The following is a 13,936-nucleotide window of genomic DNA, read 5'->3' on the forward strand; positions in this document are numbered from 1 at the left end:
ATGGGTAGCAGGAGCACCACGTGTGACATCATATTTCCGCGTCCGTGCAGCTGCTTCCTGTTTTTGTGTGTGGCGTGATGGTGTTTTGTGCTCCCTGAGCTTGGAAGCGATGTACGCCACGGCATGTTTCTTGGCAGTTGTTGCAGCAACTGCTGCAGTGTTAATACAAGAAGAGGAGAATGAGAGGAGGAGGAGGAGACGAAGGAGGATGATAATGAGGAGGAGGAGGAGAAGAGCTGAGATCCATCCAGTGATTGGTAATGGAGTAAAGAGGGGCTTGTTCTGGGTCATATACAATGACCTCCGTACACATAAGAAGGAATTCTTCAAATACATGCGGATGTCGGTAGAGAGGTGAGTTCAGCTGCTGGTTCTCATTATCAGACCCCATTCACCACTACGCGTCACGCTTTTGCGTTTTTTTTACCCTTCTCCGTAGGGCAGCTGCTTAACGCAACAAAAGAAGCGCACGTCCCTTTCTGGGCGAAAATAATGGCACCACAAGTGCGATGCTTGAAATGTTCCCGGAACACGTAGGTGCGAAAGGGGCCTTAGGCTCTGTTCACACCTGAGCGATCCAAATTTGCGGACAGAATTAACGCAATTCGAAATCACGGCAAAACGCAGTGCGATTTTGCTGCATGATAAATTGCACTGTGATTGTGGCAAATCGCAATGCGCGGAAGCGCTGCAATCACGGAAAAATCCCGCCGTGATTGGAGTGCCATTAAGAGGTAATGGAGTTGCATAAGCGTCCCACGATTTGCATCATTTTCGAGTTGCGGGCAGAATTGCAGCGATTCCGCCCGCAGTTTGGATCACTCCGGTGTGAATGGAGCCTTAGACCCCTTTCACACTGGAGGCATTTTTCTAGCACTAAAAATAGCGCCTGAAAAAAATGCCTTGGCTGCAATCCCTGTGTGAAAGCCAGAGTGCTTTCATAACGGGGCGCTGCGCTGGCAGGACGTCAAAAAAAGTCCTGCAAGCAGCTTCTTTGCAGCAGTGAATACACCGCCCCTAAAAGCGGGGGTTCACCCTAAAAACTATATTCTAATATTACATTGACATGACCCTCGACAATGACAGTATGCCGTTTTTTTTTTTTGCTGTACATACCTTTGTACAGCTACTTTCTTCCCTGGCTTCTGGGTAGGGCCTCCCGCGGGCGTTCCTATCCAGCAGGTGATTGACGTGATGACAAAAACTACCGCATAAAGAGCGTCACGAGTTGCCGAAAGAAGCTGAACGGCGGTGCGCAGGCGCCGTATAGCGCCGACTCGCCGTTCGGCAACTCGTGACGCTCCTTATGCGGTAGTTTTTGTCATCACGTCAATCACCTGCTGGATAGTAACGCCCACTCCCGCGGGAGGCCCTACCCGGAAGCCAGGGAAGAAAATAACTGTACAAAGGTATTTACAGCAAAAAAAAAATGGCATACTGTCATTGGCGAGGGTCATGTCAATGTAACATTAGAAAATAGTTTTTAGGGTGAACCCCCGTTTAAAGCGCCCCTGCCCATTGAAATCAATGGGTAGCACCGCCGGCAAAGCGCCTCTTCTAACCCTTTTTCAGCTGCTAGCGGGGGATAAAAGCTCCCTCCTGGTGGCAGAAAAAAACTGACGGTAAATTGCCAATAAAAATAGCGCCACTTTATCGCTGATACCTGGGCGCTGGCAGTGTGAAAGTGCCCTGAGAGATGAGCTCATCCGTCCTCCAGATCTCGAACCTTTACTCCAGTCAGCCTCGGTTTACATGGACTGCAAGGCGGGAACAACCTCACTGGAGTGAAGAACAAGCCTGAGTTTGGCGTTGGAGTACAGACAGGTTGGGAGGATGCCTGATCTTATCTCTGCACATAACATGATGGAAAAGTCACCTGTAGTGCATCGCTTTGCAGGAGGTGGCGGAGCAGCAGCTGCCAGGCATTCTGGAGGCAATAATGCCGCGTCCTGAGTTTCAGTTTATTTATTTATTTTGATTGGGGACTTTGAGGGCCCGTTAACACCAGAACATGTGCGTGAAACGTGCACATTTATCACATGGAAACCACATGGGAACACACTGCCCTTGCTAGGCGCACAAGGGTGCCATTAATTGTAAATTGCATCCCAAACGCATCTAGCAAACCCCTCCTCTGCTCTAAAAGCATTATGGGTTATTTTGCTGAAAGCCAAACAAAGCAGATCTTGTCTTTGTTCAGCTCTCCAATCAGCCGGCGGAAGTGGTGGCTGGTCGATTGGGACTCTTGGCATGATGGGAGATCCCGATAAAGCTGCACAAGGCAGTAAAGGGTGAGCAACAACTCACTGCATGTAAAAGCAATGCAGCCGCTAGTTAACATCAAAAACGCATGGGAAGTTAGATATATGGTTTCTAATGGTATAGTTCACAGCAGTGCGGTCAGTTCCAGGGCTTTTCAGTTACCAAAAAAAAAGTAGAACATGCTGCATTTTTCCTGCACTGGACTGTACTGGAACGCAGTAAAATGCATCAAAAATGCACCGGAATGCCCTGGAACACATTAAAAAAGCACCGGACCCAGTGGTGGCCCGTCCATAGTCACAAAAAAAAACGGGCACTTTAAGAATTTTTATTTTGCTTAAAATGTAGTTTTTACTAACTGCAGTGATGGCGGCCGTCTATAGAGTGCGCTGCAGCGCCACCCCCTCTCGCAAATAACATGCATTCATGTATTGCATTGCATGAATGTATGTTATTGTTGAGCGGAAGTGCCTATCAGAGCCAGCGGCTCTAAAAGGCTTTCCGAGTACAGCCCTTGTATCCCGGATGTCTATCCTCGGAAGGCATGGGGGGGGTGCGTTCCTTGGATAAGACTGATGGCCGTCTCAGCCAATCAGATCCGCCTATTCTGGTTATCGGTAACCTGATTGGCTGACGCGTCATCGAGGGCGGGAGAAGACATCGAGGGACATGGAAGCAGAAAGGCAAGTGCATTTTACAGGGCACAGCGGCGACAATGGGCACAGCGACGACAATGGGCACAGCGACGACAATGGGCACAGTGACGACAATGGGCACAGTGGCAAAAATTAAAGGGCACAGTGACATCAATGGGCACAGTGGTGACAATGGGCACAGTGGCAACAATTAAAGGGCACAGTGACATGCACAGTGGCAACAATGGGCACAGTGGCGACAATTAAAGGGGGCACAGTGACATGCACAGTGGTGACAATGGGCACAGTGGTGACAATGGGCACAGTGGCAACAATTAAAGGGCACAGTGACATGCACAGTGGCAACAATGGGCAAAGTGGCGACAATTAAAGGGCACAGTGACATGCACAGTGGCAACAATGGGCACAGTGGGCATAGTGGCAACAATTAAAGGGCACAGTGGTGACAATGGGCACAGTGGCAACAATTAAAGGTCACAGTGACATGCACAGTGGCAACAATGGGCAAAGTGGCGACAATTAAAGGGCACAGTAGCGACAATTGAGGGGCACAGTGGCTGCGTTTGATGGCATGGCACAGTGGTGACAATTGATGGCACAGTGGCTGCGTTTGATGGCATGGCACAGTGGCTGCGTTTGATGGCATGGCACAGTGGTGACAATTGATGGCACAGTGGCTGTGTTTGATGGCATGGCACAGTGGCTGCGTTTGATGGCATGGCACAGTGGTGCGAATTGATGGCATAGTGACTGCATTTGATGGCATGGCACAGTGGTGCGAATTGATGGCATGGCACAGTGGTGATAATTGATGGCATGGCACAGTGGTGACAATTGATGGCACAGTGGATGCGTTTGATGGCATGGCACAGTGGTGACAATTGATGGCACAGTGACTGCATTTGATGGGCACAGTGAGGCTGCAATTTTTTATTTTTTTTCGTTTGCAAAATTTTGAGCACCAGCTGCCATTGACCTGACCCCAGTACAGTGAAAAAAAAAACTGAAAAAGAAAAGCACCTGGAATGCATCCGAAAACACATTAAAAATGCATCCGGAACGGATCTGGAGTGCGTTTTTGTGGTGTGAACCAGCCCTTAGGCATATGACTTTTTAATGGGCTGATATGCTTTATTGAATAGCCCCAATTGTCTCTTGTAGGTTTTAACCACTAAGCGCACTTTTTCTTTCTTCACAGTTTTGACGAGTTGCTTGGCTTACTCTCTAGCCATTTGGAGCAACAGAACAAAGTCTACAGAAAACGTGTTCCGCCTGTGGTAAGGCTAATAATCGCATTGCGGTAAGTTTGTTTTACCATTTTGTTCTGGTAATGCATGTCATTTCAACACCTTGTTCTTCAGCAACCCCATAACAAAATATCCATGCAGACATAACAGGGTTCCTTGAATCTGTGTAGGGCACAATGAAATCTCAAAAAAGTATAGCACAGGGTTCCTTAAATCTGTGTAGGGCACAATCAAATCTCAAGACGTTCAAAGAATCCTGGAGTGACTTACTGCCCAGTGGCCAAAAGCTTTGTCTCAGTCGCAAGTCATAGGTTCTCCAACAGGATAATAATCCAAAACACACAGCTATACAAATGGTTAAGCACATAACAGTGGATTATTCTGAAGTGTCCTTCTATGAGCCCTGGTCTGAGTCCTATTCAGCATAAATGGAAGGAGCTGAAACTTGCAGTCTGGAGTAGGCAACCTTCAAACCTGAAACAGCTGGAAAAGTCCAAAGAAGAGCAACAAAATCAGTAAGGGACCTGGACAACCTCAACTACGAGGAATGACTACAAGCACTAAATTTATTCTAGCTGGAGAAGCGACGATTGCGAGGGGACATAATGATTTACGAATATCTCAGTGGTGATCCCACCATAGGGAAAAACTATTCAGTCTCAGGGAGTCTAAGGCCCCGTACACACGACAGAGGAACTCGACGTGCTTGGCACGTCGAGTTCCTCGTCTCGTTTTGGGATGAAGCCGCCGAGGAGCTCGGCGGGCCGCCTTCTCCTATAGAACAACGCGGCCAACGAGAAAATAGAGAACATGTTCTCTATTTTCTCGTCGAGCTCCTCGGCGGCTCCATCGAGCCAAAACTGTACAGACGACAGAGATTCTCGGCAGAATCCGGGTTTGACCGAGTTTCTCGGCGAATTCTGCCGAGAATCTCTGTCGTGTGTACGAGGCCTCAGAGGACATGGGACCACACAATGAGATTGGAGGAGAAGTGCTTTAACCTTAAAGGGTAAATTCAAATCTGTAAGGTGAACTTGTACAGGACCCCCTTCACATCCACACGCCCCCCCCCCCCCGAACCGGTATAGCGGGGATGCGATCTGTCAGTGCAGGGGATTGCAGGACTCCAGGTTGGCAGGACCGGGTGCAATGGGAAGGGGGTACGTTTTGGAGATTAAAGGGGTTGTAAAGGTTAATTTTTTTATTTTCTAAATAGGTTCCTTTAAGCTAGTGCATTGTTGGTTCACTTACCTTTTCCTTCGATTTCCCTTCTAAATGTTTTTTTTTTCTTTGTCTGAATTTCTCGCTTCTTGTTTCTCCTCAGTAAGCTTGCCCCCGTGTTCTGGCTGGGGGTTAGTCAGCCAGAACAGCTTACTGAGGAGGAACAGGAAGTGAGAAATTCAGACAAAGAAAAAAAAACATTTAGAAGGAAAAGGTAAGTGAACCAACAATGCACTAGCTTAAAGGAACCTATTTAGAAAATAAAAACGTGAGGAGAGGGTCCTGTGTAAGTTCACCTTACAGATTTTTCTGCGCAGGGGGTTTTTCACTGTCGGTGCAATAAGCATGTGAAACTCTCTTCCACAATTGGTGGTGGCAACGGGGAGTATGGATATTTTTAAAAGATTATTGGATGTGCATCTTAAGCGCTTGCTGCCCGCCGGCCTTCAAATGACGGCTGGACGCTGAGGCTCTTGTTCTGGGTGGGCGGCATATGACGTCCTCGCCTTCCCGGGCCACTAGGGGGCACGTGTGCTCCCGCCGCTTCACTGGAAACCCGATGCGCGTGCCCAGTAACAGAACAGGACCGTGGATCAGTGGTGTTGATGGTAGGGGGGGGTAATGGAATCAATGGCAGTACTGGGGATAATGGGATGAGTGGCATGGTTGAGGGGGGGGGGGGTCGTTGGCAGTGCTGGGGGTTGATGGGATCAGTGGGGGGATTTGTGGCAGTACTGGGGGGGGGGCTGAGTGGCAGTGGAAGGGGGGATCAGTAGCAATGCTGGGGGATAGGATGAGTGACAGTGTTGAGGGGGGGGGATAAGTGGCAGTGCTGGGGGGCATGGCATCAGTGGCAGCAGTGTGGTGGGGGAAGGGATCGGTGGCAGTGCTGGGTGGGGGGGATGGATAGGATCGGTGGCAGTGCTGGGTGGGGAGGATGGATGAGATCGGTGGCATCGCTGGGTGGGGCGATAGGATCAGTGACAGCGCTGGGTGGGGGGATGGATGGGATCGGTGGCACTCACTTGCTCTCAGTGTGGACTCCATGCTTGCTGTGTCTCCGGCTCCCTCCAGGTTTTACGTGTCTCCTCACACAGTGGAGACCTCCTCCGCTCTTCCTACTGGATCAGCTGGCTCTTCCAGTGCCCTGGTCGCCATGCCCCCATCTGCCTGCTGCTGTAAATTCAATGGGCGGAGAAGCTAGGTGGGCGGTCCTGCAGCAGTTACTTGGAACAAAGGAGTCAGGGGGAGCTGGGAGGTGGAGCCAGCAGTTCTAGCAGCCGATGGAAAGTATCACATAGCACCAGGCTGGATGAGAGAGACAGCGGGGTGGCATATAGAACAACCAATGCTCTGCATTTTGCTCCATGCAGCCCCTGAATGCTTGCTTCTCTTCCTCCCGAATACATTCAACGGCTGTAGGGTGGAAAATGCAGAGCATCGGTTGTTCTATATGCCACCCACTGCCCCACTCATCCAGGTGTAGACAAGTATGTCAGGGGATTAGGGTGTGCCCAGGCACACCCGGCCCCCCCCCCCCCCCCCTGCGCACGCCTATGACCTATGGAACTATATAAGAAGAGTGGGCCAAATTATTAGGTGCAAATATATCATTGAGCGCTACAGGAATAATTTGTTTTACCCTAAACTGTGGCCAAGCAAACAAGCTAGCCAAAAATAAAAAAAAGATTCAGGCAGTGATGGGAGAATGCCAACTGGTTAGGATCATGCTCTGGCATTGTCTCATTCATTCCCTGGAAGGAAGATGGAATTGTGAATGTAGATGAAAAGACAAAATGTGGAGATATGTAAAGACTATGGGAGGAATACATGGTGGAGGAAGTGGAGAGTGTTGCTGGATAGTGCCACTGGCTTTCGGGGAATCCTAATGTGGGTGGTTTAGGGACAAGTATTGTAAATGGCCAGGATGGGGGGGTTGTAAGATATCTGGTAGAGTAATATGTATAGGCAGATAAAAAAGACAAGGGAGTGAAAAAGTGCTATTGCATTGCTAGGAAAGTAGTATGCAGGGGTGGTACAGGAGTGAATGTGAGAAAAGGAAAGAGTGGAAGCATTTTTAGATGGAGGAGGAATGACTGAGGTAATGTATTGCATGACCCTGGATTGCATCTCCACTTGGTGCTCCTGTGTAAGTTCACCTAAAGGCCCGTACACACGATCAGAAATTCAGATGGTAAAAGTTAGACAGACTTTTTCCATCGGAAATTCCAACTGTGTGTTTGCCCCATCGGAGTAATTCCGATGAATTTCATCAGAGTTTAGATAGAGAACATGTTCTCTTTTACTCCAATGGAATTTCATCAGAAATTCCGATGTGAGTTTGGTCGGACAAAGGTCCGATCGTGTGTACGGGGATTTACAGATTTTTCTGTAAAGGTGAACTTGCCCTTTAAAAATGTTGTCCACGTCTTCCTGTGCTGATTCTCCGCTGCTTTACTTGCTGTAAATTCAAAATATACTTTTGAACATTTGACATACTCTACATTCTGAGTCTTTGACACTTTTCCACTTGGCTTTTAAACTGTGCTTTGCAAAACAACAATTATATTTTTTTCTTTATTTTTTTTTAGGTACCTAGCAACTGGTCAGTCCTTGGCTAGTCTGCACTTCCATTTTATGGTGGGAAAAAGGACGACAAGCTACATTATCCGTGACACCTGTGCAGTCATATGGGATGTGCTGAAGGATGAAGTCCTGAAAAAACCTACGAAGGAAGAATGGTCAGAGATATCCCATCTTTTCTGGGAGCGTTACAATTTCCCCAATTGTTTGGGAGCAATTGATGGCAAACACTTGCAAATTATCAAGCCAGTATCAGGTGGCAGCAGTTCCTTTAATTATACAAAAAAATATCCTTTTGTTTTATTAGCAGTGGCTGATGCAAATTATTATTTTAGTTATATCGATGTAGGGTCATATGGGAGCTGCGTTGACTCCAATATTTTTGACCACTCTTCATTTGGACAGATGCTGCATGAAGATGGACTTGACCTGCCTGAGAATTGTCCACTACCGGTTACAGGTCCTACTTTACCTTTTGTCTTTTTAGGAAATGAGGCCTTTGCTTTAGGAGAGCACCTGCTAAAGCCCTATTTAAATTTCTCACGAAATTTACAGGAGAAGGTTTTCAATTATCGCCATCACAGGGCACAAAAAGTTGTTGAGGAAGCTTTTGGCATCCTTTCCAATAAGTGGCATGTGTTGCGCACTCCCATCAACCTGGACATGCAGGATGCTATCACTGCTGTTAAATCAGCATGTGCACTACACAACTTTGTTCTGGAGCGTGAAGACTTCATTTTTGAAGACTCACTCACTCACAGCATGGGAAGAGCCCATTGGACTAGAACTCAGGACAACACGCATAGTGCAAACATCCGGGAAGATTTTGCATCCTTCTTTATGTCTCCCACAGGACAGCTTCCGTGGCAGTTTACATCTAGTGAAAATTATTAAATAAGAAATTCTAAATGTTTGAGGTCTACTCTCGTTCTCTTGCCTGATAAAATACAGTAAACACTGGTAATTGTAAATATTTCTTGACTATGTCACTTTATGCAAAACACTTACTGGGGGCTCAGTATTACTTGAAAGTCCTTATTGAATAGTGACCTACTGTTGACTCACATTTGTCTTATTCTTTATTACTTGTATATCCTTCATTCAGATGCTTACTTTTTTGTAGCTGAAAAAAAATGACACGTTTTGTTTTTCAATGTTTATTCAATAAAATTTATTGAAAAATAATCACTCATTGATAGGATTACTTTAATAACTTCCGCTCACAAAAAATGTGTCATTTTACTGTGAAGAAGCCCTACTGTATGTGTGAAGTGTTTTTTCTTTTTTTGTATTCATTGGGGAGTTTTTCTCTCACTTTTTAACTATGTGACACTAAAACAGGAATAAGAAAGGGGAATGGATCACAGATGTAAAAAAAGACCTGTTTGTGGCTCAAAAATTGCCACACTCAGCTAAAAGTGTTTGTGGTTCTCTTTGTCTAGGGCCCCATTCATTTAAAGCGGTGGTTCACCCTCCATAGCAACATTTTAGCATAAAATTAGGCATAGTAGCGCGAGCTACAGTATGCCTGTCTTGATTTTTTTAGCCCGGTACTCACAGTGCAATCGTACATTGAAGATTCCGACTCCCCGCGGGGAATGGGCGTTCCTATCCAGACGGAGGATGATTGACGGCCGGCTCTGGCACGTCACGCTCCCGAAGACAGCCGGAGTAGGTCTCGGCACTATACGGCGCCTGCGCACAGACTATGCGCAGGCGCCGTGAAGAGCCAAGCCTATTTCGGCTATTTCCGGAGAAGCGTGACGTGCCAGAGCCGGCCGTCAATCATCCTCCGTCTGGATAGGAACACCCATTCCCCGAGGGGAGTCGGTATCTTCAATGTACGATTGCACTGTGAGTACCGGGCTAAAAAAATCAAGACAGGCATACTGTAGCTCGCGCTACTATGCCTAATTGTATGCTAGAAGAATTTTTTTTTTTTTTTTATTGTTTATAGGGTGAACCCCCGCTTTAAAGAAGAAAGTAAAGGCTGCACTACAAAGTGAGGAACCAATATTGTGATCAGTCCATCATATACCAATAGTAAAAAATGGAACCGTAAATTAAATGTTAATAGTATAATCATAAATAATACACTTAAAGCATAATTGGAAGTCCATAATAAACTAGTGAAAGAAATTGTGAATATTGGTGACAGTATAATCACATCCAGTGATAGAAAATTAATAAAAAGTCCCAAATCTCAAAATCAAAAAGACCGTGATGAGCCAACCAAGATGATAGTGGAATATTGAGGGGATGAGACTCAAAGTGACCATAAAAACACCCGTGCTCCGCCACCGTCTGAATGAACCACTTACCAGAGGCAAGTGGGTGCCAGGCCTGTCAAAAAATCTGCAGCACTCCAATCGATCGGTAGAATCTGAATCCAATGGGAATAAATGCGATCAATCAACTCCCATAGAGTGTGTTCGTCACTGTGGGGACCACCAGCTTTGATGAGCTCATCTCCTGCGTGTCCGCTGAATGCTATACAAGTAATTCAGGACTGCCCATGACCACAGGGAAAAGAGGACCCCAGAATGTCACATTGGAGGACACCAAGTGAAGAGTTTGATGCATGACTGGTGGTCTTCTGGGAGTTGATTGATCGCATTTATTCCCATTGGATTCGGATTCTACCGATCGATTGGAGTGCTGCAGATTTTTTGAGAGGCCTGGCACCCACTTGCCTCTGGTAAGTGGTTCATTCAGATGGTGGCGGAGCACGGGTGTTTTTATGGTCACTTTGAGTCTCATCCCCTCAATATTCCACTATAACCTTAGTTGGCTCATCACAGTCTTTTTGATTTTGAGATTTGGGACTTTTTATTCATTTTCCATCAGAGCCGGTTCACACTTGGGCGACTCGTCAGGCGACTCAGCCGCCTGACAAGTTGGGTCCCATTCTATGCAATAGAACCGTTCTAATAGGAGCAACACATTTTGTTGCAGTTTTACCTGTTTCTGATCAAAAGATAAAGCTGTTTGTTGTCTGAAGAGTGCATCTGAATGGAAGTGACTTTTTCATTAACCACTTAACCCCCGGACCATATTGCTGGTCAAAGACCAGAGCACTTTTTGCGATTCGGCACTGCGTCGCTTTAACTGACAATTGCGCGGTCGTGCGACGTGGCTCCCAAACAAAATTGGCGTCATTTTTTCCCCACAAATAGAGCTTTATTTTGTTGGTATTTGATCACCTCTGCGGTTTTAAGTTTTTGCGCTATAAACAAAAATATTGCGACAATTTTGAACAAAATGAATATTTTTACTTTTTGCTGTAATAAATATCCCCCAAAAATATATAAGAAAACATTTTTTTTCCTTAGTTTAGGCCGATACGTATTCTTCTACATATTTTTTGTTAAAAAAAATCGCAATAAGTGTTTATTGATTGGTTTGCGCAAAAGTTATAGCGTTTACAAAATAGGGGGTATTTTAATGGCATTTTTATTAATATTTTTTTTTTTTTACTAGTAATGGCAATTTTTCTTCGGTACTGCGACATTATGGCGGACACTTTTGACACATTTTTGGGACCATTGGCATTTTTATAGCGATCAGTGCTATAAAAATGCATTGGATTACTATAAAAATGCCACTGGCAGTGAAGGGGTTAACACTAGGGGGCGGGGAAGGGGGTTAAGTATGTTCCCTGGGTGTGTTCTAACTGTAGGGGGGGTGGCCTCACTAGGGGAAATGACCGATCTTCTGTTCATACATTGTATGAACAGAAGATCAGCATTTCTCCCCCTGACAGGACCGGGAGCTGTGTGTTTACACACACAGCTCCCGGTCCCCGCTCTGAAACGAGTGATCGCGTGTGCCCAGCGGCGATCGTGCCCGCCGGGCACATGCACGGGAGTCGGGGGCGAGCGGGGGGCGCACACGCGCCCCTAGTGGCCTGCGCGACAGCCGACGTATAGCTACGGGCTCTCGTGCAGGGGAGCCAACCTGCCGCCGTAAAATAACGGCGGCAGGTCGGCAAGGAGTTGTAAAGGCAGAAGGTTTTTATCTTAATGCATTCTATGCATTAAGATAAAAAGCCTTCTGTGTGTAGCAGCCGGCACAGCACCCCCTAATTCCTTACCTGAGCCCCATCTCTGTTCAGCGATGTCCACAAGTCCCTTGGCCGTCCTATATTCCAAAAGCTGATTATTTTTTTTGAACATGTGACCAGCAGCAGAGGACAAAAGGTTCCTCCTGCTTATGTTTCCCTGCAGACAGTCTGGGAAAGATCTGTGTCATGTGACAGCTTTATATCGATTAGAAAAAAAGGTACTTGATGTTTCTTTTTTTTTTTATTGCAATAATTACATTGCCATCATCCACATACAGAAAGAGAAGGGACAATGTAAATTAAACACTGTTTTTAGTATCGCTTTAACCACTTCCCGCCCGCACGGCAGGTTTTTACGGCCACATTGTGGCGAGCACGCCCGCCGCGTCAGTCAGGTGCCGATAAGTGAGGAAATCTTCTGCGCTGGCCATGGTATGGTTTTCTTTGTTTTGGCTGGACCTGTTTACCATCTGATCCGTTTGGGAGCCTCCATCTTTCTGAAGTCCACTACAATCCAAGCTGGGAAACATATACACAGAAGCCATTACCTGCCTGAGAGGCTGCAATTCAGTCATTTAAGCTGTTATAATTCTGCTGCAAGGTAAGCGCTCTGTGAGCCCATCCACCAGGAAGATCAGTATTTGAAACTCTCTCCTTTTTTCAAGTCACCATACCATGGACTGTTGCTTATGATGATTTCATTGATCTTATAGTTATTTGGACATTATTAGCAGCCAGCTATCTGGATATATACATTTGCACTGTTATTCATTTTTGTATTGGCCACAGTCATTGTTTCAGCACGCACAAGTTTTTATTAGGTTTTTGTATTTTTGTCCTTATATTGATTTTGTGGACACAGAGTTGTCATTTCACAGATTACATTTATCTATTGTTTGGGACACATTTAAAGTCACATACACTGCTTCACAGTGATCATATCTGACACAACAGGTGTAATTGCGTTTGCGCTCATCAACCATTTATATATTTAAGTCAGGTGCCGATGCGCGTGCCTGGCGGCCAAGATGTCCACCAGGCACCCGCGATCAGCGGTCACAGAGACAGGGACGTGGAGCTCTGTGTGTAAACGCAAAGCTCCACGTCCTGTCAGGGAGAGGAGACTGATGGTGTGTCCCTTGTTCATATGGACAACCATCGGTCACCTCCCCCAGTCACCCCCCACAGTAAGAATCACTAATTAGGGAATACATTAACCCCTTCCTCGCCCCCTAGTGTTAAGCTCTTCCCTGCCAGTCACATTTATACAGTTATCAGTGCATATTTATATCATTGTTCGCTGTATAAATGTGAATGGTCTCAAAAATGTGTCAAAAGTGTCTGATGCGTCCGCCGCAATATCGCAGTCCTGACAAAAATTGCAGATCGCCGCCATTACTAGTAAAAAAAAAATAATAATAATAAAAAAAAAAGTCATAATTCTATCCCCTAATTTGTAGACGCTATAACGTTTGCGCAAACCAATCACTATACGCCTATTGCGATGTTTATTTTTACCAAAAATATGTAGAAGAATACGTATCGGACTAAACAGCGAAAAATTATTATTATTTTTTTTATTGGATATTTATTATAGCAAAAAGTAAAAAATTGTTTTTCAAAATTGTCTATTTTTGTTTATAGCGCAAAAAATAAAAACCGCAGAGGTGATCAGATACCACCAAAAGAAAGCTCTATTTGTGGGGAAAAAAGGACGCCAATTTTGTTTGGGAGCCACGACACATGACCGCGCAATTGTCATTCAAAGCGTGACAGTGCTGAAAGCTGAAATTTCACCTGGGCAGGAAGGGGGTATATGTGCCCAGTAAGCAAGTGGTTAATTGCTACTGTTAATGTGTTGCACCTAAAAAAAAAAAATTGCAACAGTTATGGTTCTGACACTG

The 13,936-nt window shown here is 45.8% G+C and overlaps 1 protein-coding gene across 1 annotated transcript; it reads left to right on the forward strand.

Annotated features, from left to right (window-relative positions):
* Positions 1-5: 5 nt before the first annotated feature.
* Positions 6-8,929, forward strand: LOC120937081 (protein ANTAGONIST OF LIKE HETEROCHROMATIN PROTEIN 1-like). The gene is made up of 3 exons (XM_040350043.1): positions 6-354; positions 4,117-4,218; positions 7,978-8,929. Exons 1-3 carry the CDS (start codon positions 110-112, stop codon positions 8,861-8,863), a joined length of 1,233 nt encoding a protein of 410 aa, XP_040205977.1. The 5' UTR covers positions 6-109; the 3' UTR covers positions 8,864-8,929.
* Positions 8,930-13,936: the final 5,007 nt, after the last annotated feature.

The sequence above is a fragment of the Rana temporaria genome, chromosome 1, assembly GCF_905171775.1.
Source record: "Rana temporaria chromosome 1, aRanTem1.1, whole genome shotgun sequence".
Taxonomy (NCBI): domain Eukaryota; kingdom Metazoa; phylum Chordata; class Amphibia; order Anura; family Ranidae; genus Rana; species Rana temporaria.